At 44.2% G+C, this 27,330-nt stretch overlaps 1 protein-coding gene across 1 annotated transcript in view; it reads right to left on the reverse strand.

The window, feature by feature from the left end:
- CCBE1 (collagen and calcium binding EGF domains 1) overlaps positions 1 to 27,330 on the reverse strand; it is a 216,230-nt gene that overhangs the window by 26,066 nt on the left and 162,834 nt on the right. The window contains exon 3 of the mRNA XM_043444309.1: positions 8,808 to 8,860. Within this exon, the coding sequence (XP_043300244.1) occupies positions 8,808 to 8,860 (53 nt within the window). The remainder of the gene's footprint in view (positions 1 to 8,807; positions 8,861 to 27,330) is intronic.

The raw sequence follows: 27,330 nt of genomic DNA on the forward strand, positions 1-27,330 counted from the left end.
GGGTAAAAGGAGATTTTCCTTTGGGTACTTGGACACATATAACTTTAAAAAGGTCAATATATAGATATTAAAGTTTCATGTTTATTTAAAAAGTTTTTTTTTATGTTTATTCTTGCTAAAAATTGATCTGAGAATTTCCGCTATGGTCAAAAGTTTTTATTTTTCTTTTGTTGCCTTTCCCTTTTTCTTTTCAAATCGAATGGCTTTCTTAAAATATAATTCACGCAGCACAAAATTCATCCTTTTATAGTGTGCAGTTCGGTGGCTGATCATTTTTTCAAATTGCTGAACAGTTGCTTTACCACGCTGTGTTTGTTCCTGCGGCAGTGTTTGGTCTCTGTCGCTCATCCAGAGAACAAAGACGCCTTAGACGGCCAGGTGCTGCTGAATTACCTGGGGCCCGTTTCCTCTTTCCCACCAGCTGCTGTAGTGAGAGGGGAATTCCTTCCAGCTGGACACGGAAGAACAGCCAGCCCTGATGATGGGCGTCCGCATCACCATGTGAGGGGTGGAGGTGCTGAAAGTCAGGCAGGCTCCCAGGAGGAGTGTGAGGAGGCTGACATCTGGGTGGCCTGGAGGCGGGCAGGCGGGCGGGGGAGTGTCGATTCGGCATGCTGGGAGGCGGCTGGGTAAGGTCGAATGGCTGGAGCTGTCCTTCCAGCCCTAACGCCGTGCAAACTGGGGCGGATGCTCTATTTCGCCAAGAATCAAGGCGTCTCCATCTCTCTCAGTCCTTACAAACAAACTCACGTTTAATGAGCCTCTGAAGGGACTTGGCTCTAAGTCCGGAGCTCAGACTGCATCTATTTCGGACTAGACCCAGCATCTCATTAATCAGTGCACTATCTTCCCCAGGTGCTGACAGACACCGCAGCCCCGGACACGGAGGGAGCCTGGCTTTGCTCGGCCACATTCAGAGCTGGAGTCGGGGGGCTGTCAGGCCCCGATGCGGGCGGGGTCCGCGAGACCCCATGAATCACGCCAAACTCATGACAGCGTGGAAGACGGCCCTTGCTCACTGCTCCTCTGCGCAGACTGATTCCAGGGTTGCTTTGGCTGTGCGTGTCCCTGGTCAAACGCGTTTTCTTCAACAAAGCATCACCTCGAGGCGACCCACGTTCTGTGCTCTTTTCGCTTAAGAACAACGGCTCTGCCAGGATTGGCTGTGGGCTGCCCAGCTGTAGCCAGTCAAACAGCAGGTGGAGGAGAAGGAAGTCAGGGGTCCCGCATTGACTATGATGCCCAAATAAGACTGACTTTGAAAGACAGCAGCCCCGCTCTCTTCCCCATTCCAGCTCTCCTAGGCGCCCCTTCCGCCTCGCCTGGCTGGTTCTTTCACGGTCTACCTCTGTGTCTCTGAGTATCAGCTGCACTAGTGCCTCCTCCTCCTCCGTGTGCTAACTGCTCTCCGTGGGTTTCCAGCCTTGGATGAGATGCCTTCAGCTTTATCACTGTTTCCCCAGCCACCTCCACACTTCCTACTGCCTCCATCTTGCCCCTGTCCGCTCCATGAAATTTTTGTTTGATAGGTCTTCAGTGTTGGCACCATAATGACAATATAAAAAACTATTTTTTTTTGCTGAGTCTGGAAGCATACTCTAATTTCCTATCTTTTCTGGAAGACTCTTTTGTTTTTCCTGGTATTAAAATAGTTATCTAGGACTACATGCATATTAAAAAGCAGAGACATTACTTTTACAACAAAGGTCCATCTAGTCAAAACTATGGTTTTTCCCGTAGTCATGCATGGGTGTGAGAGTTGGACCATAAAGAAAGCTGAGGCTGAAGAATTGATGCTTTTGAACTGTGGTGTTGGAGAAGACTCTGGAGAGTCTGTTGGACTGCAAGGAGATCCAACCAGTCCATCCTAAAGGAGATCAGTCCTGAATATTCATTGGAAGGACTGATGCTGAAGCTGTAACTCCAATACTTTGGCCACCTGATGCGAAGAACTGACTAACTGGAGAAGACCCTGATGTTGGGAAAGATTGAAGGTGGGAGAAGAAGGGGACGACAGAGGATGAGATGGTTGGATGGCATCACCGACTTGATGGACATGAGTTTGAGCAAGCTCCAGGAGTTGGTGATGGACAGGGAAGCCTGGTGTGCTGCAGTCCATGGGGTCACAAAGAGTCAGACATGACTGAGTGACTGAAGAACAAGATGCACCTCACCGTTCATAGCACGATTTACAATAGCCAGAACATGGAAGCACTCTAAATGTCCATCAAGAGAGGAATGGGGAAAGAAGATGTGGTATGTATATACAATGGAATATTACTCAGCCACAAAAACGAACACAGTAATTCCATTTGTAGGAACATGGATGGACCCAGAGAACATCATACTAAGTGAAGTCAGACAGAGAAAGACATACCACTTATGTGTGGAATCTAAAAATTAAGACAAATAAATCTACAAAACAGACTTGGAAACAGACTTCCAGGCATAGAAAACAAACTTGTGGTTATCTAAGGGGAAAGAGGAGGAGGGGTAAGTCAGGAGTGTGGGGTTAACAGTACCCACTACTACATATAAAGTAAACACCCAGGAGGTACTGTGTAGCAAAGGGAACTGTATCCAGAATCTTGTAATAATCTATAATGGAAAAGAATCTAAAGTATGTACATAACATTATTAAGTCCGGAGAATAGGGCTGAGGAGTGAGCTGGGTGCGAGGGAGACAGACCGAGGGGGGTCTTAAGTTCTGAAAGCATCTGTGCCTAAAAATGCCTTTTTTCAACCCCTATAGCTAGTTTGTATACAATTCTAGGTTTGGAAAACTCCCTCAGAATTTTGAAGGAAATGCTCCCTTGTCATCTGGCTTTTAGACTTGGTGTTAAGTCCTGTGAGATTCTAATTCTTGATCTTTTGAAAGAATCTCATTTTTTCTCCTTTAGTTAGTATTTTCTTTTTGCTCCGGGGTACTCATATCTCACAATGATGGCTTTATGTGGGACCCCGTCAATTTTTGGCAGGTTCTTTTGATCTAGAAATCCCTCTCCTTCAATTCTAGAGAATTATCTTGATTTACCCTTTCACAATTTCTCCCTTCTTCCTCTGCTCCATGTGGAACTCAGTCATTTGGATGCTGCATGCCCTGAGCTGGTCCTCTAACGTTCTCAGTTTCTCTTTTACTAATTTTTATTTCCTCGATCTGTTTTTTCTTCAGGCTCTCGTTCCTGAGAGATTTTCTCAATCTCATCTCCCAGCCCCTCCCCCATTCTTGTTTTAACAGGTTTTTAATCTCCAAGGATTCTCTATTTCTTCTTTCAAGGTTACTTTTTAACCACATCACGTTCTGGTCCCATGGGTGCTATACGATTTTTGTATCACTGACATATAAACAGTAGTTACTTTGAAGTTGTCTTCTTTCTGTGCGGTGTTTTCTCTAAGACTTTCCCTCCCTGTATGTTTCTTATCGTAGATTTTCCTCTAATGAGTGGTGATCTTGTTTGGACGTCTGCTGTAACTGATTCATGGTTAAACAGAATAACTAAAATATAAAAAAAAATTATAGCTAAATGGAAGTGAAGCTACAAAACTAGCTAAATAGAAGGCTACAATATTGGCTAGATAGAAGCTTTTTGCATGCAGCAGACTTTGTAAACACTGGGCTTCATTTAAATGATTTGGCTGGTACATTTCAATGTTAGTTTCTTTAGGACTTTTCTCTGCCTTTTTTAGAGTGTCCAGAGAGACATCTCCAAGTCCTTACCTGATAAGTAAATCCTGATGCTGGAACTCATGGGGAGAAGAAGGTTGAGGGCTTCAACATTTAATGTGTAAGCAGTCCTTTACTAAACCCTTCCATTTTCAGCATCAGAGCCCTGCCTCCATCTCTGACTGGCACCCTGCAGTCCCAGGACCTTCTGGGTACCCTCTCAAAAGAATCAGCATCTCTGGTCTTTTGCTGGTCTTGGAAGGGGCAATTTCTGTCTCAGTGGAATGGAAGACAAGTTCTGGGAGTCTGACTTCTTCTTAAACATATTTTCAGTCAATTCTCCTGCACATCACTTTCCTCTTTCTAGTACCTCTGTTTCAGGAAACTTTTAGCTTCTCTGACTGTTATTTGTTTTGGTGTAAATTGGGTTGTTCCTTAGTTTACCTGGATGCTGGTTAAGGATTCAACTTGACCATTTTGCTTACGTTACTGACCACCTCTCTGTTCTCCAGGCTCCAAAACTGTGTTGGTGTTCTCTCCTCTTCCTTTTTCTTTGTTTTTGTGGGTTTATGTGTCTTTTGTGAACCCCCTGCTCTCCACCATACACCTTTCCCTGACCTATTTTGCAGGATTTCTGGAGGTGGCAAGACTAGTGAATTTATTCAACTTTGCCTTTGTAATGCTGGTTTTCCAGTGACTGCCAGCTTTCTGCCATGTAGCTTTATTGCTACAATTTCTCTATATTCACTTGTTTTGTTTCTCTTGTCACCCTTCTCTGATCTTCAGAACCTCCCTTGTTAATTCTCATCTCAAGATTCTTCCCCCTTAAATCCATTCTATGCAACACCACCAGGCCTGTACTATTCTCAAAGCATAGCTCTGTGGTCACCACCTTGCTCAAAAAGCCTGCAAACTGTGCTCGTTAACATTATATATAAATGGCTCACTCTTGCATTTGAGGTCTGGTATTCTATCCCTGAGACTAACACTTCCAACCTTAAGACTCATTTATGAATTCCTCATGCTTCAATAAGGAATACACTCTCTTCCCCATCATCCCGTATCATACCCATGGCTTCTTCAATTCAGCTGCTCAATCATGTCTGACTCTTTGCAACCCCCTGGACTATAGCACACCAGGCCTCCCCGTCCATTACCAACTCCCGGAGCCTAATCAAACTCACGTCCATCAGGTCAGTGATGCCATCCAATCATCTCATCGTCTGTCGTCCCCTTCTCCTCCTGCTCTCAATCTTTCCCAGCATAAGGGTCTTTTCAAATGAGTCACTTCTTCCCATCAGGTGGCCAAAGTGCTGGAGTTTCAGCTTCAGCATCAGTCCTTCCAATGAACACCCAGGACTGATCTCCTTTAGGATGGACTGGATGGATCTCCTTGCAGTCCAAGGGACTCTCAAGAGTCTTCTCCAACACCACAGTTCAAAAGCATCAATTCTTCAGCGCTCAACTTTCTTTATAGTCCAACTCTCACATCCATACATGACCACTGGAAAAACCATAGCTTTGACTAGACAGACCTTTGTTGGCAAAGTAATGCCTCTGCTTTTTAATATGCTGTCTAGGTTGCTCATAGCTTTTCTTCCAAGGAACAAGGGTCTTTTAATTTCATGGCTGCAGTCACCATCTGCAGTGATTTTGGAGCCCAAAATATAAAGTCTCTCACTGTTTCCCCATCTATTTGCCATGAACTGATGGGACCAGATGCCATGATCTTAGTTTTCTGAACGTTGAGTTTTAAGCCAACTTTTTCTCTCTCCTCTCCCACTTTCATCTTCTTACCTCAACACTTTTGTGTATTCTGTTTTCACCCTCTCCGTCCAATCAACCCTCTGATCTTCCTCTCAGCATTTCATTACTGTGCCTACCCGATCTTGAGTTCAAATGTCACTTCTTTAAGAAGACTTCTTGAAGTCCTCCACAGAGTCTAGTGTCTGTATCCCACTGATCACACAAGACTGGATCTGTTCTGCCATATCTGCCGAAGGCCCGCTGTGTGCCAGGCTCTATGTTAGGAGGCACGATGCAGCGTGAGGAGAAGCACGAGGTCTGGAGCCAGCCCTCCCAACCTGCCGCCCTCTCTGTGATTCTGAGGTCTTTAAACCTCAACTTCCTTACCTGCAATACAGGGATAATGCTAAGACCAGCTTCATGCTGCTTGTAGGAAGATTAAATTGAGTGATGCAGTAAGTAAAAGCTTTACCTGTTCTTTAGCTTCTTTTACTACTATTATGATTGACTGTCAATATCCGACAGGGACTGTTTTCCCTGGGGTAACCAGCACTATTTTCTTCCTACAGTTTGTGCTCAATTAGTAATTATTGAACCAGAACAAGTCTGATTCGCCTATCATCTGGCCAATGTAAAGAACACTTAGAGCAGGGGTTGGCAAACTTTTTCTGTAAAGGGGCCAGATAATACGTTTGGTTTTGCAGGTGGGCCTTTGTTGCAACTACTCAATGCTGCTGTTGTAGGGCAAAGGTAGCCACAGACAATATTTAAGTGCATGGGTATGTCTGTGTTTCAATAAAGCTTTATTTACAAACACAAGTGGTGGGCCACATTTGGCCCACAGACACAAGCTGCTGAAATTTAAACAAATATGAGACAATGACACTTTTAAAATTGCAGCTTCTCCTCCCTAGAATATTTGTTTAGAAATTCTAGTCTGCTTTTACTATCTGTGATGGCTAATTTTAAGTGTTAATTTGGCTAGGCCACAGTACCCAAGTATCTGGTCATTTTTCTATAAGTTTCTGTGGAGTTTTTTTTTTTAATGAGATTAACATTTAAATTAGTAGATGGTTGAGTAAAGCAGATTGCCCATACTGTGGCTTGGTTTCATCCAATCAACTGAAGACTTAGATTTAAAAAAAGATGGCCTTCCATCAATAAAGAGGGACTTCTGCCAGCAATGGCCTTCAGACTCAAACTGTAACTCTTCCCTAGATCTCCAGTCTGCTGGTCTAGTCTGCAGATTTTGGACTTGCATGCCTCTATAATCTCATGAGCCAATTCCTTAAAATAAATCTGTTTCTTTGGAGAATCGTGACTAATACACCATCTTTTCTGAAATGCTACACTTTGCATTCTTTGGAAACAGAAACCTTTATGATTAAAGATTTCTTTAGTGATAAACACAAACAAACACACACTGACTTATTCCCACAGAGGAAAACAAACCAACTTTAAAAAATGTTCCAGTGAAAAGCAATGGAACAGAGCTAGTTATGGCAAAGCAACTTTCAGCACTTGGACCACTTTTCCTGGAAGTTCTCAGCTCTAAATTAAATTAATCCTGGGTGCTGATAACGTCTTACTGTAGAGTGAGGGGGACTGGTTTTAGGCTTAGATGTTAGAAACCACAACACCTATTATTTAAAGAAACTCAAAGCATGTGGTATCCATGTAATGTGTTTTTCATCAGGTTGGGCAAGGTCTTTAACTGAGATCTCAAATTGATGGGCCAAGACTTAATTTTCTTTTCATATCTACCAAATTGAAATATAAAGGACTCAGCTGGTGACTGAGAGAAGCTGCTTATAAAAGATCCCAATTATTTTGACTTTTGTGGTTTTTTCCCCACCAAGCTCTAACAAAACTCGCTGGCACTGAGAAATTCCATCTTGGAGAGACCCACATAAACCAAAATACATGAAGAAATTTCCTAACCAACCTTCCCAAAGCAGCTTTGTCAGAGTCAGCAGCTATGGTTTAATGAACTCTTCTGCAAAACAGGGCAATAAACAAGAAGGATTCATTTAACTCTTAACTGATAAAGAAATTGCTCCCTATGAGATAATGCAATGTAATTAGCGTGGCTGGGCTCCAGGTCCTCTAAAGAGACCTGGATTCTTGGCCAGCAGTGAAGAAAACCGTTTCCCATCAGCTACTCACCTGCCTCCAGCCCAGCCCAGTGCCAGCAAACTAAGCTCAGGCTCTCCCAGCAGATCTTAGTGCTTCTGGGTCAGCGTTCCGCCCAGCATCCTTTGCGATTCTCTTTCTCCTTGTCTAAGTCCTGCCTTCCTCATAACCTAGCTCCAGTCTCCTCTCCTTCTTGAGCCCACCTGTGACCATCCTGGTCTTTGGGGCTATGTGCCCCCCACTGCAATATGTATGTCTCTATTATGCATATTGCAGTTATCAGTAATAGCAGCAGCCACAATTTATCAAGCACTGAGTCAGCCTCTGTTCCAAATAGTTTACATGTGGTAATACTCTTTAAAAGCACCACAAGTCAAGAATTAGCATTTTCTGCAAAAACTGAGGTTTAGAAAGTCATATGCCCAAGGTCATGGCTAGCAGGATGTGTGTTATGGACTGAATGTGTGTGTCCTCTTGAATTTCATGTTGAAATCCTAATCCTGCAATATCATGGTATTAGGAGGTGCAGGCTTTGGGGAGATTATGATATCAGAAGGGTGATGCCCTCAGAAGTGGGATTTGTGCCCTTAGAAGAGAGACCCGAGAGAGTTCCCTTGCCCCTTCCACCATGTGAAGACACTCCAAGAGGATGGCTGTCTGTGAGCCAGGGCGGGCTCCCAGACACTGGGCTCTGTCAGTGCCTTATCTTGGATCTCCCAGTCTCCGCACAGTCTGAGGTGATTTTGTTACAGCTGCCCACATGGGTATGGCAATGTGGAGGCATGATTAAACCCCAGGTCTCTCTGTTTCCACGCCATCCACAGCCCAGCTTGAGGGTGTGCATCTTAAGGGCTGGGGCCATGTCTGCCATCACTGTGTCTCAGTGCTGGGCTGAGCAGTGTTTGCTGATGATCATGTGAAGGGGCTTAAAGGTTAGCAGATGAAAAGCAGGTAGGCAGGTTGGGAAGAATGGATGTGTTCTAACTGTGCATGAAATGCCAAGTAGGGAATTAGTCTCTACAACACAAAACCTGAAATATAAGAATTACCCAGTATGTGTGTATTTGCTAGGTAATGATTTAGCTAGATCCTGCCATGTACAAGCAAATTGGCATTAGAAGAATTTAAAGCCAAAAAAAGAGAGAAATTACATATGCATGCACAGATAACATATAGACATCATGTGTAGTACATCTGAACTTTATACACCTCTGATGATTAGTCATAAACAAGGTGAGAAGATATAATGACTTTCATCACATACCTTCTGGGATGCATTGTCCAAGGACAAATTTATACCCCTTGCAGCACTTCTTCCTACGAGACAAACAAAAACACATTTTAAACGTGATCTGTTAGATTAAAAATATCAGTATTTTCAGTTAGTGGTTTTGAATGAAATAACTTGTGCCTAAGAAGAACTGAGGCATAAGGGAAAGTTAGAGTAGAGGGAATCTGAGATAAAAGGAAAAAATGTTATCAGTACCATATGACCACACCTCTTCCCCCCCAATATATGGCATTAATCCTTTGGATCCTATGAAGTGAATTAACTCTGAGACTTCAAGAAATTTATATTAGATGATTAGGACATCATCCTACAGGACAAGGATTCACATGACTTGCTAATAATTAGCTGGTTATAATAGTAGAATAATCATAACATAATGATTATAATTATTATAATTAGGCAGCTAGTTACTATCAAGCCTGGGACTGGAGCCCAAGCATTCTGTTATTTGAATGCCACCCTCCCTTTTTGAAAGACCTGGACCACATAAGGTATCCAAAGAATCCCAAATTATCTGAATTTTAAGAACAGCTAACAGGCATTTACTAACATAAACATCTGAGACCTACATCTCTGCCCCAGAAGCGGTGTTCAAAATGCAAATCTCCACTGGTGAGATCACATCTCTGGTATGGAACTGTGACCTCCTAACAGACCAACCTCCTCTGCAGAGAACAACCATAAACTATGGAGCAAACAGAAGCAAACAACTACCTGATGATCCTCGAGAGTAAATAAAAGCAGACAGATTTAGGAGGTGAGTTGAAATTTCCAACAAGGAACTGACAGAAGGTAATTTTCCTGCTTTTCAGGGCTTTATCCTGTATGCAGATCACAGATGCCATATGGAAGCTAGAAGTCTGAGAAAAAGAAAAACACAAAACTTGCAGTGTTTTTTGGCCTGATCAGAGGACAAAGCCTTGGCATCCAGAGTCATGAGAATCTGAGAAGGAATCCTGGAAAGGAGAGCCCTGAATTCTGTGTATAAACTCTGTCCAAATCTCTGATCACTCCTCCGTCCATGTGTGTGAGGAGCAGACCCGAAACATCTCAGCTGAAGATAGGAGGGGCTGAATGAAGACTTGAGCTGTCACTTCTACAGGCCAAATAGTGTTCACTTTTTCTAATTAACTGTCTGCTAAAAGAAAAATATCAATACTCTCTGGATTAGCATAGCAGGATGCAGGGTCTCAATAACACAACATGTATAAATGTGACCCATTCTCAAGGAAAAAGACTGTCAATGGTGCCAGTTTTAAGATAACCCAGAGGGTGGAACTATTAGACACAAACAGACAACTATGGCCAATGATATAAAGGAAAATATACTTGTAATGAATGAAAAGGTAGGAAATCTCAGCTCTCCACGTCTCCAGCCTCCTTCTTTTCCCTTCCCTTCTCTCCCAGCTGCTTTCTAAGTATGCCTCCCTTTACCACTTCCAACTCAACGTATGTTAATTCAGAGTCCATGAATCAATGAGAGTACTGTGAGTCTGCAAATCTCAAGAATGCACCAAAATATTTTGAGTTGACTATGATGGTTAAACTTCCATGAAAAACCTCTTTGTAGCCATAAGATAAATCAGATTCAAGGTTATTCTCATTGCAACGTCATTCTCATTTGCATCTGGATATGCCTTCCAGGTGGAACAGAAAGGGAAAAAGTTACAGATGCTTCACCAGCTAGGAGTCGGATATCACCTGAAACTTACCATGCCATCTGTGTTAACATGTCATCTGTGTGTATGAACCAGGGGCACAAACCACTGATTTGGAAAATTAGGCATTTACGTATAATCCAAAGCAAATTCTCATTTTCATCAAATGGTCAAAACCTTCAGCCAGGTTAGACAAGGCCCTGTGTCTCTTTAAGAAGAATGTGACAGACTCAAATGTATTTTTTCCATCCCATCTTAGTAAAAAATAACTTAACAGCATTATTTTCCACTTTTATAAGTCAGTGTAATCTTACTGGCAAAATCAATTTTTGTGAACTGGTCTGCTAGGGGAATGACCACACATAGAAGAAGCTTAGGCAATCTCTTCTCCAAGCTTTAAAAGTTTACAAGATTTTTATTAACTACTTTATACAATTTATAAACATCACACCTACTAAGAGAACATTCTGATGCCTAACTGGGTCACAATATCACCTCATTCCTCCCTGCAACATTTCACGTGCAGCCTGGATTCCACAGGTAATCCTATTTCAAAAGCAAAATAAGTGGGCTTGCATTATAAAAGCAGTGACATCTGGGATGCTCCCAAAGCAGACTTGAGTGAAACAGCTAAGCCCAACCCCATCTCCCAACAAATGATACCTGTGCCTGCCTGTACTGGTCCACTCAATATAGATTATTTTGAATCTCTAATGAACATATTTTATGTTAAAAAGAAATACATATGTGTATGTCATTTACTGATAGAGATGATCTGTGGCAATGTCTAGAGTCTTCCCATTAGACATAATTTCCCAATATCTCCAATGGAATTATAATTTTACTTGACAAGAGAAGCCCTTCGGGTATCAATTCATGATTATTATTATTTGTAACAGAGGGATTAAGACCTACCTTTACAATCGATGAAATAAACTCCGCCTAGTTTTCCATGGTTTAAGAAAGTCAAAGATCCTAACAACCAAAAAGAACACTGGCCCTACAGAAAATTTCACGGTTATTACTTACTGTACTCCTTGAGGCTGTCCTATAGAAAACCATCAGAGGAAGAGCAGTGTACTAGATGATTTAAAACTTGAGTGATTCATGAGGAAGTTGGATGCAGGGGCAAAGCATGTGTTTTTGATATGTCAAGTATAACACCACATTTAAACATATGGTTCTGTTTGTCTGTTTCTACTTAAATGGCACATCTAAGGTATTGCTTCTGAGATGTTCTATGGCGTTTTAAAGTTCATATAAATGAATGAAATCCTTATAATCTCTTCTTCTACATCTAAGACATTAAACTTGGGCACTCTAACCCTTCCAATCACTTCAAGGGCTTGGGATCAACCACACGTGGAGCCCAAAGTCACCTGTCATTTGCTTTTTTGTGAAATTAAATGATAACATAGGGATTTGATATGCTTTCCAAAGGCTACGGAACTCTGTCAGAAAATCTGAGCTTCAGGATGGACTGCTTCATTTAAATACCTGCTCAGTGAAGAGCTAAGCTCCCCTTGGCTGCTTTTTCTTAAGTGCATAACTAACACTCTCTTCCTGCTCGAGGGAAAGCGCTCTGAGACTCCACTGTGCCCGCCTGTTTTCCCAGAGCTCCTGGGAATACAGCATTATTTTGCATGGTAAACAACCATCAATCATGAATCACCACTTAAACAATGAAAGAGTCCAAAGCATAACAAAATAAACACTGGCCACACATGTTATACCATTTCAGAGATTACTTACAACACAACTCACGTAATGATGAAGTTGCACCGGCCAAACTAAAATCTCCTTGTTATGCAAGCGCAGACACTTCTTAGATCTAACTCTAATGCAAACACGACTGTGTGGTTTTTATCTTTTAGAAAAACAAACCCAGACAGGAAGAGTGCATGCAGAGTCAGGGGAAACAGTCCTTCTTAATACGCTTCACGTGTCCTGGTGTGGTTTTCCAAATCCAAAAATGCTTTTCTCATTTCTTGGCAAGAGGAAGTGGTGATTAGATGGTTGTTGCATAGAAAGGGTGACATCTGGTAATCAGCAAAGTCTGTGGGGGCTTCCCTTGGGTACCCCTGAGTATTAACACACATAAAAATTCATAAATAAAAATAGTGCAGCCAGAAATATATTCCACCAACCAAGTGTGTGTGAAAGCTTTTGGAAGGAAAAGCTAAATCAGGAAAATGAAGATAACAGAGATCTCATCATCCAGCTGTCTGCTGTGAGTTACCAGAGTCTAGAAAAGAAACGTTTAGAAAGCCACTGCCTAAAGCCACTGCCTGCAGAATTACAGGGCTAGTAGGCAAGATGTATTTCAATACTTGCTCCAGTGGAACAGTAAATCTTTCCAAGATTTACTCAGGGGTTTCCTTTGCAAAGGGGCCTAGACCAGATATATCAGGATTTTTAAAACATGAAAGAACTGTACTTTTTAGAGTATTTAGAGTCTGTGATGCTGAGCTGGATGGAGCGATGGCTTTGGAGTCAAGCAAGCCTGGTTTACAATTCTGGTTTTGACCTTGAAAGAGCAAGGGGTGTGACCTTAGGGCTCATTTCTTAAACTTGCTGAGCTTCAGATTCTTCACAGATAAAACAGGAACAATAAAATCTGCTTTATGGGATTAATGCAAGGATTACAGATAATAAAGGTGCCTACCACAGGGCCTGGTTTGGGGTCAGAAAGCTGTTCTAAGTCACAGCTTTATGAACACAGCAGGAAAACAGCAAAGGCAGCTCTTCCCAGAAGCCTTCCTCTTTTAACTCATCACTTTCTTCCACTTCTTAATCAATGGCAGATGCTATTGCTTCCAAAACCAAGAGAGAAGGGGAAGGGAAGGGAGGCAGAGAAACTTCTGATTTCAAGGTGATTGAAAAGTAACATTTTTGTCATCTTCTTTTACAAGTTAGCCCCAAATAACCCCGAGAGCAAGAAATAAAATGCAAACGCATGTCCCATGGATTTAGGAGAACTGTCTAACTTCAGAACAGAATCTAGTCATCGCTCGGTAACTGCAGGGGATTGGTTCCAGGAGCCTCCACATACCAACATCCCCAGATGCTCTAGTCCCTTATATAAAACAGCAGAGTACAATGAATACCCATAGATATGGAGTGCCGACTGTATACTTATTAGAAAAAAAAATCTATGTATTGAGTGGATCTGTATAGCTCAGACTCATGTTGTTCAAGGGTCAACTGAATGTAAACATGGTCCATGGATGGAAGGATGGGAAGTAATTTTGCAGAGTGAGGTAACATGAAACCTAAGTGTCTCCAGAGAAGGTGATCATGGAGAGGCAGCCAACCCAGGCTGCAGAACCTCAGTAAGCCATCAAAACTAGAGACCCCAGTTACTGGGGAAAGCAGAGGTCAGAAGACAGCAAGATGACCCGAAAGTCTGGTGAGAAGTTAGATTTCCTGTTCCCACCCCAAACACAAGAAGGGAGGCTGATACCCTGTGCCTACTGGGCAAGAGGGAGAAGGTATATTCTTTCGGAAAGCTATATCCGAGAAGTTCAAGACTAGGACACAAAATCAGAGAACCAAGCAGCATCTAACCCACTCATGGGTAGATAACCCTGCCCAGGCATATGCAGGTCTTAAATGTTTAAAGAGCCCTTTTGGATACATGCAGTCCAATGTTCACTGCGGCACTATTTACAACAGCCAAGGCATGGAAGGAACTTAAATCTCTGCTGACAGATGAACAAAGAAGATATGGTACAGATATACAATGGAATGTTACTCAGCCACTAGAAAAGAATGAAGAAGTGCCATTTGCAACATCATGCATGGACCTGGAGATTGTTATACTGAAGGAAGTAAATCAAAGACAAATGTCATATGATATCGCTTATGTGTGGAATCTAAAAAAAAAATATATATATATACAAATGAGCTTATTTACAAGACAGAAACAGATTCACAGACATAGACAACAAAGTTATGGTTACCAAAGGAGAATGGTGGGACGGGGAGGGAGGGCCACAGTGAGAGTCTGGGACTGACAGATACACACCACCATGTTTAAACAGATAACCGGTAAGGACCTACTGCACGGCACAGCGGACACTGCCCCGTGTTCCGTAATAACTGAGGGGAAAGAATTTGTGAAAGAACAGATATATGCATAATGGAGTCACTTTGCTGTACACTTGAAACTAATACAACACTGTAAATCAATTACAGTACAAATTTTTAAAAAATGAAGACTTTCAATTTAACATTTCATTCCAAGACAATAAGCTCTCTTGATGATGTCGTCTAAAGGCAGATGGATGGTGGCTTCCTTGCATCTTCAACTAGTCAGTCCTAAATGAAGACAGATGAGACAGAGAGTGCAGAGCCAATGTGCATCATTTATTCTTACCAGCCCAACCGTGCTGTGCTATGCCTGAGCAGGGAGTTCATGAGAAACTTCTGCCAGGAAGAACACAGACCGCGAATCCCTTGGGGCAGTATTAAAGGCCTAAGCATCTAAAACAATGGAAACAGTGACAGACTTTATTTTCTTGGGCTCCAAAATCACTGCAGATGGTGACTGCAGCCATGAAATTAAAAGACGCTTGTTCCTTGGAAGAAAAGCTATGAGCAACCTAGACAGCATATTAAAAAGCAGAGACATTACTTTTACAACAAAGGTCCATCTAGTCAAAACTATGGTTTTTCCCGTAGTCATGCATGGGTGTGAGAGTTGGACCATAAAGAAAGCTGAGCACCAAAGAACTGATGCTTTTGAACTGTGGTGTTGGAGAAGACTCTTGAGAGTCCCTTGGACTGCAAAGAGATCCAATCAGTCCATCCTAAAGGAAATCAGTTCTGAATATTCATTGGAAGGACTGATGTTGAAGCTGAAACTCCAATACTTTGGCCACCTGATGGGAAGAACTGACTCATTGGAAAAGACCCTGATGCTGGGAAAGATTGAAGGCAGGAGGAGAAGGGGACGACAGAGGATGAGACGGTGGGATGGCATCACCGACTTGATGGACATGAGTTTGAGCAGGCTCCAGGAGTTGGTGATGGACAGGGAAGCCTGGCATGCTGCAGTCCATGGGGGTCACAAAGAGTCAGACACAACTGAATGACTGAACTGAACTAAGCATCTAAAAGTCATCCTGGATTTTTCAGTAAACCTTAGAGTGAGAAAGTATTCCTCTCTTCTTTTTAATCTTCTTCCTTTGTGGCAACTTTTATTGAGCTTTGTACAACTTTATGGGGGCTAGTAGAATTCCTTTCACACCAGATGACTTTAGAATAGAGTCCATAAAATGACTCGCCTCCCAACTAGACATGCTTGATTCGAGCCTTTTAACCAGAAAGTGCTCCTTCTAGGCAAACAGAATAATATCACGGAACTTTCAGAGACTTGTGGTTTTGAAAGACGTGTAAGGAGTCACGTTCAGGAGTGTGTTTGAGCAGATAGGCACCTGGCAGGACTTGCTTACCCAAGAAACTGAGCAGTTATATTTTGGACAAACTGAAACAATCAGGTTTCAACCCAACTGCTTTTGACCAAGTTGCCTGGGATCAATATACAGTATTTATTAAGAAATTGCATCAGGAATTTAGTTTATTATTTAATAGGATGTTCAATCTTACTTTTTCCACCTCAAATAACTGATTTAATAGGCTTGCCTCAGAGAGGATTTTAATGGACCGATTCTCTGGATTTGTAGGACATGTTTAAACCAGTGCATCTCTGCTCACACTTTTTCCTATGGTTGCTAATTTTCAGAGGCGCTGATGGATGTGAACTGTGTCCTACTGTGTGGGTCGGTCACTGTCCATGGACAAAGCATGCAAAGTGGAGATGATTCCTGACAGCAACATGGCTCATCATATGCAGGGACACTGTAGGACCCAAAGCCCCACTCATTGATTTCATCTTTATTCTATTCTTAATTCTCTAAGCATTCTAGGAACACCTACATGGTTATTAGTAATATTCTATGGTGGCATTCATCAAGAAAATTCTATCTTTAGGCACTGAAACATTCATGATAAATGGAGCAACTCAAGTCATCTGTTACCATGGCTCTCCTGAGGTTTTCTGACTGCTCCTCTGCCTTCTCCTCCCACTACGGGGTTTCCCTGCAGTTCAGACTTTGTTCCCTCACTGCTCTCGTTTTGCTTAATAACTTATTTATTGAAGTATAGTTGATTTACCATGTCACATTAGTTTCAGATGCAGAACACAGTGATTCAATATTTTTATAGAGTATATGCCATTTAAAGTTATTATAAAATATTGATCTTATTCCTGAATGACTAACAAAACAGAAGCACACTCCTCTGTTTCTTCAAAGGGTAACTTCGGCCTGAGGATCTCAATTCTCACCTCTCTGATGCCTCAACTGCAAACCTGCAGGCATCTTCCTTGCCTTCATTTTGCTTGCTTGTATTTTCTAAGTTGTCTGTAATTATCAGGTGTTACTTTTCATAGCAAAAACAACAAGAAGTTATATTTTCAAATGAAGAGAAAAATTAACTTCTCACTGTCAGTGTGGAATAGAACAGCAACCTGGATGGATCCAGAGCTCAAAGGCAAATAATCCATAAGCTTGTTTCTAAATATCACCTTTATTTTTTTCCCCAAGTAAAAGCACACTGTATTACCCACAACTCCTGCATTTTCAGAAAGTCATTACTGAGGTAGAGACAGCTAGCTATTCCTCCTTATCTATTTTTTCTCTCTCTTTTTTTTTTCCTGTTGTTACAAAAGCCCAAATTATAGCTAGGCACATAACCACCCAGAATAAAGGAGGCATTTCCCACCTTCTCTTCCCCCAGACTGAAGGAGGCATTTCCCACCTTCTCATCCTCCAGAATAAAGGAGGCATTTCCCACCTTCTCATCCTTCAGAATAAAGGAGGCATTTCCCACCTTCTCATCCCCCAGAAAGAAGGAGGCATTTCCTGCCTTCTCATCCTCCAGAATGAAGGAGGCATTTCCCACCTTCCCATCCCCCAGAAGGAAGGAGGCATTTCCTGCCTTCTCATCCTCCAGAATGAAGGAGGCATTTCCCACCTTCTCATCCTCCAGAAGGAAGGAGGCATTTCCCACCTTCTCATCCTCCAGAATAAAGGAGGCATTTCCCACCTTCTCCTCCCCCAGGCACAGCCTTGTGAATAAGCCTAGACAACGGGATGTGAGCAGCCAAGCTGTGTGCAGCTTTCAGGGGTCACCCGTAGGTGGAAGGGGCGCACACCCTCCCCTTTTGCTTTCTCATGAGTGGGAGCGTGACCGGTGGTGGTGCACCATCTTGGACAATGCGATGCACACCTCAGCAGTGAGAGGATCAATATACAAGGAGGTGAGTGCACGGTGCCATCCAGCCACCATGAGCTAAGGATGCCTGAACAGTTTTGTGCAAGAGAAACACACTTCCATCTTGTTTAAGCTATTATTTTTTGTTTCACTATAGGAGCATAGGACACCCCTCCCTCCCCCAAAGCTAAAATAACTGAAGGAAATAAACCCATGGGAGAAAGGCTACTAAAATGCAAGGTTAGTCAGCTAAGAGGTGCCTGGAAAAGATGCAGCCGTTCATTCTGCTCCAGTAACAACTCTGCATGGAGCCCCTGAGCCTTATGAAACGCAAATGTCTGAAGCTTCCTTGCAAATTACCCAAAGCTAAAGAACTCTCTGCTTTGACATCCTAGTTTCCACACAGTGGGGAGACTTTCATGGGTGCTCAGCCCCCTTTCCTGCACTTCACCATGTAAATGAGGCATTTCCAGACAGAGCTCAGTGCAGGAACATGTAAACACAATTTGCTGATTCTGATTTCTGCCTGGGGTCAGTCATTCGGGAATTAAATGAGGAAGTCTTAGAGATCTTACTTGTAATGACTTTGAAAGACAGAAGGGACCTGATGTGAGATCCTTAGATTAATTAATCATGATATAATATATTCCATACCTCACACATATAAACCCTTATGGAAAACAAAATACAACTGACATTACTTCAGGTCTAAGTCCCTGGGGGGAGAAACTCACAACAGCAAAAGCAGGATTGCTGCCTCCAGATCATTTACAGGTGAGAGCAGGGATCCTGTATTTGTTTAAGATACCAAACTACATAAATAATGATCCAATGTCCCACCAGAAATTTCAGTTTGGTTCAGAACTGGAAGCACTAAGCTTGATTTCATTCAACTAACACTTAATTGAGTGCTTATGACATGCCAAGACAGTGATTGCCGTAGATTATCTATTGGTTCCCCCTCACCAACTGGAGAAGGCCCACATGCAGCAATGAAGACCCAGCACCGCCAAAGAATAAATACATAAAAATTTATAAATTAAAAAAAAAAAAAAGATTTTGACAGAGTAGTTAAAAAGGCTACCGAAATAGTTGAGGCAAAAGATTAAAAGGTTCTAAAACAGGGTAATGGGAATTGAAAAATGAGAACAGATTTTAAAGAAATGTTGGAGGTAGAAGTCTATAGGATTTCCTAACACACTGGATGTGGGGGAATAAGAAAAACTGGGAGGTCCGAGCCTCGAGACTGACTGCAGTGCAGCTGCCTGGAAAATGAGATCATCATTAACTAAAGCAGGTTAAATCAGAAGGGGGCGAGATACAGAAGATTTTTATAGCATGAATTTCAGGAAGACTAGGAGGTATTAATGACATTCAGTTTAGACATCACGGCCTGGAATGTGAGGTCTAAAAGCGCAAGGCTGAGGCAAGAGTGGAAGTGTGCTGGTGATGGCCCTTACAGGGACAGATGAAACACAGCATTGGATAAAAACAAGTCGATGACAAGGACATGATCTGGGGAGGCCTCCTGGAAGAACTGGTTTGAGTAAGCAAGCCAGAGAGGAAAAGAGAAGGACTAGTCAGAGAAATGATACCGAGGAAGCTGACAAACTCGACAAATGAGCTCTTGTAAACCACTGTCCTGGCTCTGGGTCTCTGCCTCCCACTCCAGGAAACAAAGGGCTTTGGACTAGGGTGATTGTTAATGTCCTCCCCAGCTCTCGGGGTGCTGACAATGTCTGCATCTTCACTGTGGTCACATGGGTGTCCACTCTTTCAAAACTCACTGAACTGTCCACCGAAAACTGCAGCCTTTTTATCAAATGTAACTTATACTTCACTGAGGATGATTTAAAAAAAGTCCTGTTTCTAAGGAATAATCCATTTTAGGCAAAACTATGAATGACAGTATGAAAGAGTCCGTTTCTGAGCCCTTCTTCATCAGAGGAAAATGTGGGTCAAAAAACTGCACACCCTTAATCCCCATGGGAAAAAGAAAACCACCATGAATTAGGAGAACTTGTTTTAAGAAATCAGTCCCCAATCATTCTGGACATTGCTGTGAGTGAGCTGGCATCTTGAAATGTTTTGCAAACACATGGTAAAGTAATGAGAACTTCCAGTGGCCTCTCACACATGGCATGAGTGGTTGGTTTTACAGGACCGTCCAGGAGCCTCAGGGAAGCAGTGTGGCTCTCTCAGGACCTAGAGTTCAATAAGGACCTCTAGAAAAATTCTCAAGTGGTGGTCCTCAGGAGTTTAACATGTGTGGGCCAACACATGGCTCAACTTGATAAGGATTTCTAATGTGCAAGAATGGATATTCCTGGTGCAAGGTATAGGACATCCTCATAGCTCAATTGGTAAAGAATCTGCCTGCAATGCAGGAGACCCGGGTTCAATTCCTAGGTCAGAAAGATTCTCTGGAGGAGGAAACCATCTTATTTATTTTGCCTTTTATGTTTTTTCTTGCCTTTTCACACTGTTTAGGACTTTTTAAAAAACTTTTTATTTTATATTGGAGCATAGCCAATTAACAATGTTGTGATAGTTTCAGGTAGATAGCAAAGGGACTCAGCCATACAAATACATGCATCCATTCTCCTCTAAAGGGTATACCCATTTTTAAATCACCTAAGCTCCTTGATACCTGAAGCATCATGTAACTAGAAAGGAGAGGCTGCCCACCCACATCCCTGTGTCGAGTCTATTATGGAGTCTGCCATTTATTATGCTTTCCTTTGTGTGTGTGTGTGTGTGCGCGAATTTTAAGAGGCTGTGCCTCAGAAAAACAAGTATGATCCATGACAGCAAGGTATGGTTTGGGATTCTACAATACAAGTCGCTCTGTAGAGACTGTCTTGGGACTCATGGGAGGACATGTACGTCTCTTATCATCATACACAACACAGTCTGCCTCCGTTGACTGTCCATGAACTCCTCCAGGGCAGAAATCAAGTCTGTCTTATCCTGAGCACTTAGTCCAGTGACTGAAAGATCAGATAGTCAACACATTTTGGCTGAACTGAACTTGGCCAGAGCCCTTTCCTTGGGGAAAAAACTATCCAAGAAGCTATTTACAAGTTACGGGTTATGGTTTTATCTTCCTTTTCTTTTTTAAAAAAAATCTTTCCTGGCCTCCTGTGTGCTCTCATCCTTCCTTCCCTCCTCCCTTTCTGTATTACAAGGTGGAGAAGAAATGAGGGACTGGCAGGAGAAATCCCAGTATTTCTTGCCTGGAAAATCACATGGACAGAGGAGCCTGGCAGGCTACAGTCCATGGGGTCACAAGAGTCAGACATGACTTAGCAACTAAAATACCACCAGGAGCAATGAGAAGAGACTAAGAAGTATTTAACCCCAGTAATGTTTTTTGCATGAAATAATGACAAATCAGTTGCCTCCAGGGGCCGTTATTCAACTTTATTTGGAGTGAATAATACATGCTCTGCTGTTTGTGACGGGGAGCTGGGAGACTCAGATAGTCTAGGCAAGTTGTCTAAGACTGCTCAGGGGTGCTGCTGGAACCAGAATCCAGGAGATGCTCGGCAACTTGGCCCCCCGTCCAGACTAAATTGTCCCAGGACATTAATTTTGGATCCTGAGTGGCAGTATTGGCCTGGGTGTATAGGAGGCCTAAATGAATCAAAACTATTAACAAGTAGAAAAACATGGAGACACTGGATGGTGTCACAGTTACGGACAACTGTTTTGAAATCAGGCAGAACTGAGTTTGAAACCTGATTCTACCACTTCCTCTTTCATAAATTGATGATACAAGTTTATATATAAACTTACACTTCAGTTTCTTCTGAAAAACACAGTATCAGTATATACTTTCTTAGGGTTATTTTTAATACTAACTGAGATGGACAAAGTACTTGGTATAGGATCTGTTATACAGGAAATGGCCAATAAAGGGACATGGATAATGACAGCAGTAGAAATAGTAACAGCAGCTGCTGCTAAGTCACTTCAGTCGTGTCCGACTCTGTGCGACCCCATAGACGGCAGCCCACCAGGCTCCTCCGTCCCTGGGATTCTCCAGGCAAGCACACTGGAGTGGGCTGCCATTTCCTTCTCCAGTGCATGAAAGTGAAAAGTGAAAGTGAAATCGCTCAGTCGTGTCTGACTCTTAGCGACCCCAAGGACTGCAGCCTACCGGGCTCCTCCATCCATGGGATTCTCCAGGCAAGAGTACTGGAGTGGGTTGCCAGTGCCTTCTCTGATAGTAACAGCAGTAGTGGTTATTATTGTTGTTACTCTTCTGTGTTCCTTCAATGTTGGAGGTTAAAGTATACATCAGTTGAATGTAAGTTATGATGAAACACTATGAAGCACTGGAAAGAGGAAGGTTAAACAGTATGTGTTTACACTGAATCAACGAATAACTGAATGTGACCCTGGGAAGTCACAGAGGCACATCCTTGGAAGTAGAAGGAATCCTAAGACAAAAAGAGCTTCCACAATCACTTGTGCAAAGACACAGAACAATGTTCAACGACAACATGACCTCTGAAAATAATAAAATGTTCAGGATGTCAAAAGGCACTCAAATCCATCCCAAATTATCACAGGACAGGCCAGGTCCAGCCCGGTGTGGTCTGGGAATTTTTTGTGGACTGAGATGGGAAACTTACAGGATGATTAAGCTGTATGCCAACAGGGATGGGAGTGGAAGGCCACTCAGGGCAGCGACAGGGCTCCCAGAGGAGCTGGTTATCTTGGCCTAAGGGACGGAGCACCGAGAGGTCTCTGCCACATGGGAGCAGAAGGCCGTGCCTTACTAGCGAGACTCTTGAATTATGCAAGTACCTTCAAGCCTGCTGGCTCAAACAGTAAAGAATCCACCTGCAATGCAGGAGAACCAGGTTTGATCCCTGGGTCGGGAAGATCCCCTGGAGAAGGAAATGGCTACCCACTCCAGTATTCCTGCCTGGACAGTCCCATGGACAGAGGATCCCGGCGGGCTACAGTCCATGGGTTGCAAACAGTCGGACATGATTGAGGCAACTTAGCACGCACACACGCAGGGTCAAGAGGGAGGAAACATATGTATACCTATGGCTTATTCTTGCTGATGTATGGCAGAAATTCAGCACAATATTGTAAAGCAACTATCCTCTAATTAAAATAAATATTTTTTTAAAAAAGAAAAAAAAAAGGGGGCTTTTGATTTGGGGGTTAATTCCAGGTAGGGTTTCCACCACTGCTGTGTGCTTTATCAAAAGAACACATTTCTGTTTCACAGACAGACGTCACCCCTGGACAGTGGCAAACATGAATGTGTTCGTTACCCTGCAGACAGAGCCCTTATCACACATGAGAACTGGATTCTGTCGGTAACAGTGGAGCCTCCAGGTGTTCTGGGCATTAGTCAGTTATTTACTGGTAAACTTGAGAAGAGGCTGTAGGTTGAGAGGTAGCTTAAACACTGAGAAATTAGCTGTACCAGGCAGAGCAAAGAGAAGTGAGAAAGTGTGTTTTTTAAATGTGAACTCTCTTTAAGTAACAGGGACATTCGAGTGTCTCTGGGCACGTGAGCACATAATTCACGGGCGATGCCCCAGGCTCTCTTCTGTTCACCTTTCCCTGGGTCTGGCTCCTTCCTCCACCAAGAGAAATTCTTCTGTGGGCTCCATTAGAGAGAAGAGATAAGACTAACACGCAGATCCATCGAAGTTTCCTGCAGCTGACCGCTTCTTGCTTTCGTATTACTGACAGACCCTCCTCCTCCAGCTCTTTGAAATGCTTTCTAAGTGGTTCTCCTGATGTAACCTCAGGCCACGGGGCTCTCAGAAGAAGCTGGAGAGTGCCATTTTTCTTCCCGATCCCACGGATGGCATTTAAGATGTAGAGCCAATAGTGCCACGTGATTAAGTGATACCCGTGGGTTTGAAAACGCGCCACAGAAGCTTCAGTGCTGTGTTATCATACGGCCCACACCCTGCCAGAAAGTCCAGTGACAGAGGATTCTTTCCATCTAATCCTAGGGCAGAGGCAGGCAAGAGTCCATGAGGAGAACCCGGCACCCAAAAAGGACACTGTTACTTTAGGGCTTTGACTGTAAAAAGGGATGGCGTTCAACTCAGAGTAACTCTTTGATGGAATGTCAGGCACTACGATAAAGAATCCCAAATACCGGGCTGAGAGGGATGCTTTTGTGATGAGAGAAGGGGTGGGGAGGGGCAGTGCTTTCTGATGTTTAATAAATGATACCACGGAAGCAACTGTCTTTTCCACACCTGACCTGAGGTACCGCTTCAACACTGGGGAGATTTGCTGATCTCCCTGGGGACTGCAGTGTGTCTGTGTGTGCTGGGAGTGCAGGGTAGACCAGAAGGCCTTCCTGGGGAGCCACCGCAGCTGCCCTGGGCATGCCCCCCCCGGTCCAGCATGCTCCTGGCGCTCTGAGAACTGCGGGCAGCCGTGCAGAAGGCTAGCAGGAGGTGGACATTATGGAATTAGGATCCACCTCTAGGTGTCCTAGTTCTACAAGGCAGGGCTTAGCTTTCCAGCAGGGGCTGCCCTGAATCAAGAGAGCTCCCTGGAGAAAGGAGGAAAACTGTCCTCTCCAAACCCTGCCCCCAGGTCCAACAACGTCCACTCAGTGCCAGCCTTCCTCCACAACGGGCTCCGGGCTAACCGTCGAGACCCCCAGCACAACCCCTTCCCACAGATCCCGGGAGCCCACCAGAGTGCCGGTTCCTCCCCTCCTGACTCACCCCGGGAGAGGCCACTGGGACACCCTCCCACCTTTCTGTACCTCTGGCTGCAGAGAGGACGGCTCTGACAGCGGCGGGGACCTTCTGGAGAAGGTCAGGCAGGTCCCGGGGTGGGGATTCCCCTCTGGCCAGTTGCCTTCCTTCTGCGGAAAGAGACCCTGACTCTGGTGGGCCAAGGTCTCCTGGGCGGAGCGTCCCTGCAGGTGGAAGACCGGGGACCACAGCTGGCTCCATCCACAGGCTGCCAACGACACCCTTCTTAGACCCCATCCCGGCCTAAAAGGGGGCTCTGCCTGGGCCCACCGTCTGACAAATGCTGGGAGGCGGCGGCGGTGGAAACAGCGAGAGCAGAGCGAACACTGGCGGCTCAGCCCCGGCGCCCTCCGGCAGAGGCCAACAAGCCGCGGCCCTGCCCACCTTCCTCCGCCGGCTGTGCCCCCAGTGCAGCCAGGGGCCCCTCCCTGAGACGGCAGAGACACGCAAGGGGAGGGAAGGGTGCTGCTGTGACGTCCCCCGGGGTGAGTCACGGCCGAGAAACCACCACCTTCTGTGGACGTTCATCAAACCCTCAGGAAGAGCCACAAGACAGTCCCTGATCACCCCTTTCACAGGGAAGACACCGATGCCAGGGCTTAAGAACCCGGCCCAAGGTCATCCTGAGAAGGAGGGCTGGAGCCAGCGCTTCAGGTCCCAAATCAGCAGGTGTAGTGCCTGGCTCAGAACAGCTGCTGAAAAAGATCTGGATGCAAAAAAAAAAAAAGAACATCCAGACGCGGAAGTCCTCTCGTCGCCCTCAGTAGAGCTGAGTTCTGAGCCTGGGAGTGCCAGGGCCCCTCAGCCCAAACACTGGGCTGCCTCCACGCCAGGGACTGCATGCTGGGGCTGCCCTCCTTCCCTGGGCCAGCACTCTCCTCCCACCCGCCGGCTCTGGATCCACAGTTACTGCACTGGGACAAAAGCTCAGTTCAGTTGCTCAGTCGTGTCTGACGCTTTGCGACCCCATGGACCGCAGCACGCCAGGCCTCCCTGTCCATCACCAGCTCCATTTACTCAAACTCATGTCCATTGAGTCGGTGATGCCATCCAGCCATCTCATCCTCTGTCGTCCCCTTCTCCCGCCTTCAATCTTTCCCAGCATCAGGGTCTTTTCCAGTGAGCTAGCTCTTCGCAACAGGTGGCCAAAGTATTGGAGCTTCAGCTTCAGCATCAGTCCTTCCAACGAATGTTCAGGACTGATCTCCTTCAGGATGGACTGGTTGGGTCTCCTTGCAGTCCAAGGGACTCTCAAGAGTCTTCTTCAACACCACAGTTCAAAAGCATCAATTCTTTGGCACTCAGCTTTCTTTATAGTCCAACTCTCACATCCATACATGACCACTGGAAATACCATAGCTTTGACTAGATGGACCTTAGTTGGCAAAGTAATGGCTCTGCATTTTACTGTGCTGTCTAGGCTGCTCATAGCTTTTTTCCCAAGGAGCAAGCATCTTTTAATTTCATGGCTGCAGTCACCATCTGCAGTGATTTTGGAGCCCCCCAAAATAAAGTCAGCCACTGTTCCCCATCTATTTGCCATGAAGTTATGGGACTGGATGCCATGATCTTAGTTTTCTGAATGTTGAGCTTTAAGCCAACTTTTTCACTCTCCTCTTTCATTTTTATCAAGAGGTTCTTCAGTTCTTCGCTTTCTGCTATAAGGGACAAAAGTAGACAGAGCCAATTTATCCTTTGAAGACAGAGGCCAGGACGGTGGGTGGTTAGCAATATGGAGAGAGTGCTGGGTTGAAAGTGGGAGACCTGAGTTGCTAGAAAATCCGCTGAGCGTGCAGGAAACCCCTGAAATCTTTCCTTGCTGACCTGAAGTGTGACAAGCCCTCCGCTGCCTGACCCCTGAACATCTTACCCATGCCAACTCAACTTTCTCATCCTCCTCTCAGAAGCCTTCTCTGAATTCCTACTCACCATGAAGGGATTTCCAAGTCCTCTTAAAACCCACATTCCGACTATCAAAAAGACCAAACCAACCCAACCCAACAGTGGCTCTCAGTCCTGGCTGCATGCTAGAATCTCCTAGAGTTTCTGGGGGAAAAAAAAAAAAGATGAAAAAGTACTTATGCCCAGGCTCAACCTCTAAATAGTTACATCTCTGGGGCTGGAGTCAGGGAATCAGCATTTTGAAACATCAGCCAGGATCGAGAAGCAGGGATCTAAGGCCTTGAAATCTGAACGTGTCCTCTGTTTCAATCCAGACGGGAGATCCGTGGGGCAAGGCCCTTCACACTGAGTCCAGGCCTTGTGTGTTGCTGGTGCTCATCGATTGTACCGCATCCTCAGCTGAAAATTCAAACAAACCCCGGGCAGGATACGGGACAATTTTTGCCTTTTTTTGTGAGGTGAGAGTCATGTGTGTGTGTCATCCTGATTTAGGCAACCGGAGAATACAGATTCCAAAGAAAATAAATTCTTCCCATGTTAACATCCCAAGAGAGGAACAGGCTGTGTTGTTGGTTATCTCCTGCTTTCAATTAAGGAGCCTTCAGCCAGATTCCTTTGCGTGCCTCTGAGGCCCTAGCCTTGTAAATGGCACACTTTCAATTATTTATCTAAACAAAGGTGAGCCAGAGGGCAGTTCTAAACACTCGCCTGATGAACTTGAGCCCAACTCTGGGCCCTTGGAATTCCCAAGCTTACATGACCTTGGTTTTGTGGATCCAATTTCCTTGGGAAAAAAAGAAAAAAAAAGATAGGAGGCCATAAATTCCATTGCAGAAATGAGCCACAAGGACGCCGGGCTTTGTGGCTGGCGGTGATCCTGTTGCTAGGTTGCTTAAATCA

Source organism: Cervus canadensis, chromosome 23 (genome assembly GCF_019320065.1).
Source record: "Cervus canadensis isolate Bull #8, Minnesota chromosome 23, ASM1932006v1, whole genome shotgun sequence".
In the NCBI taxonomy this organism is placed as follows: domain Eukaryota; kingdom Metazoa; phylum Chordata; class Mammalia; order Artiodactyla; family Cervidae; genus Cervus; species Cervus canadensis.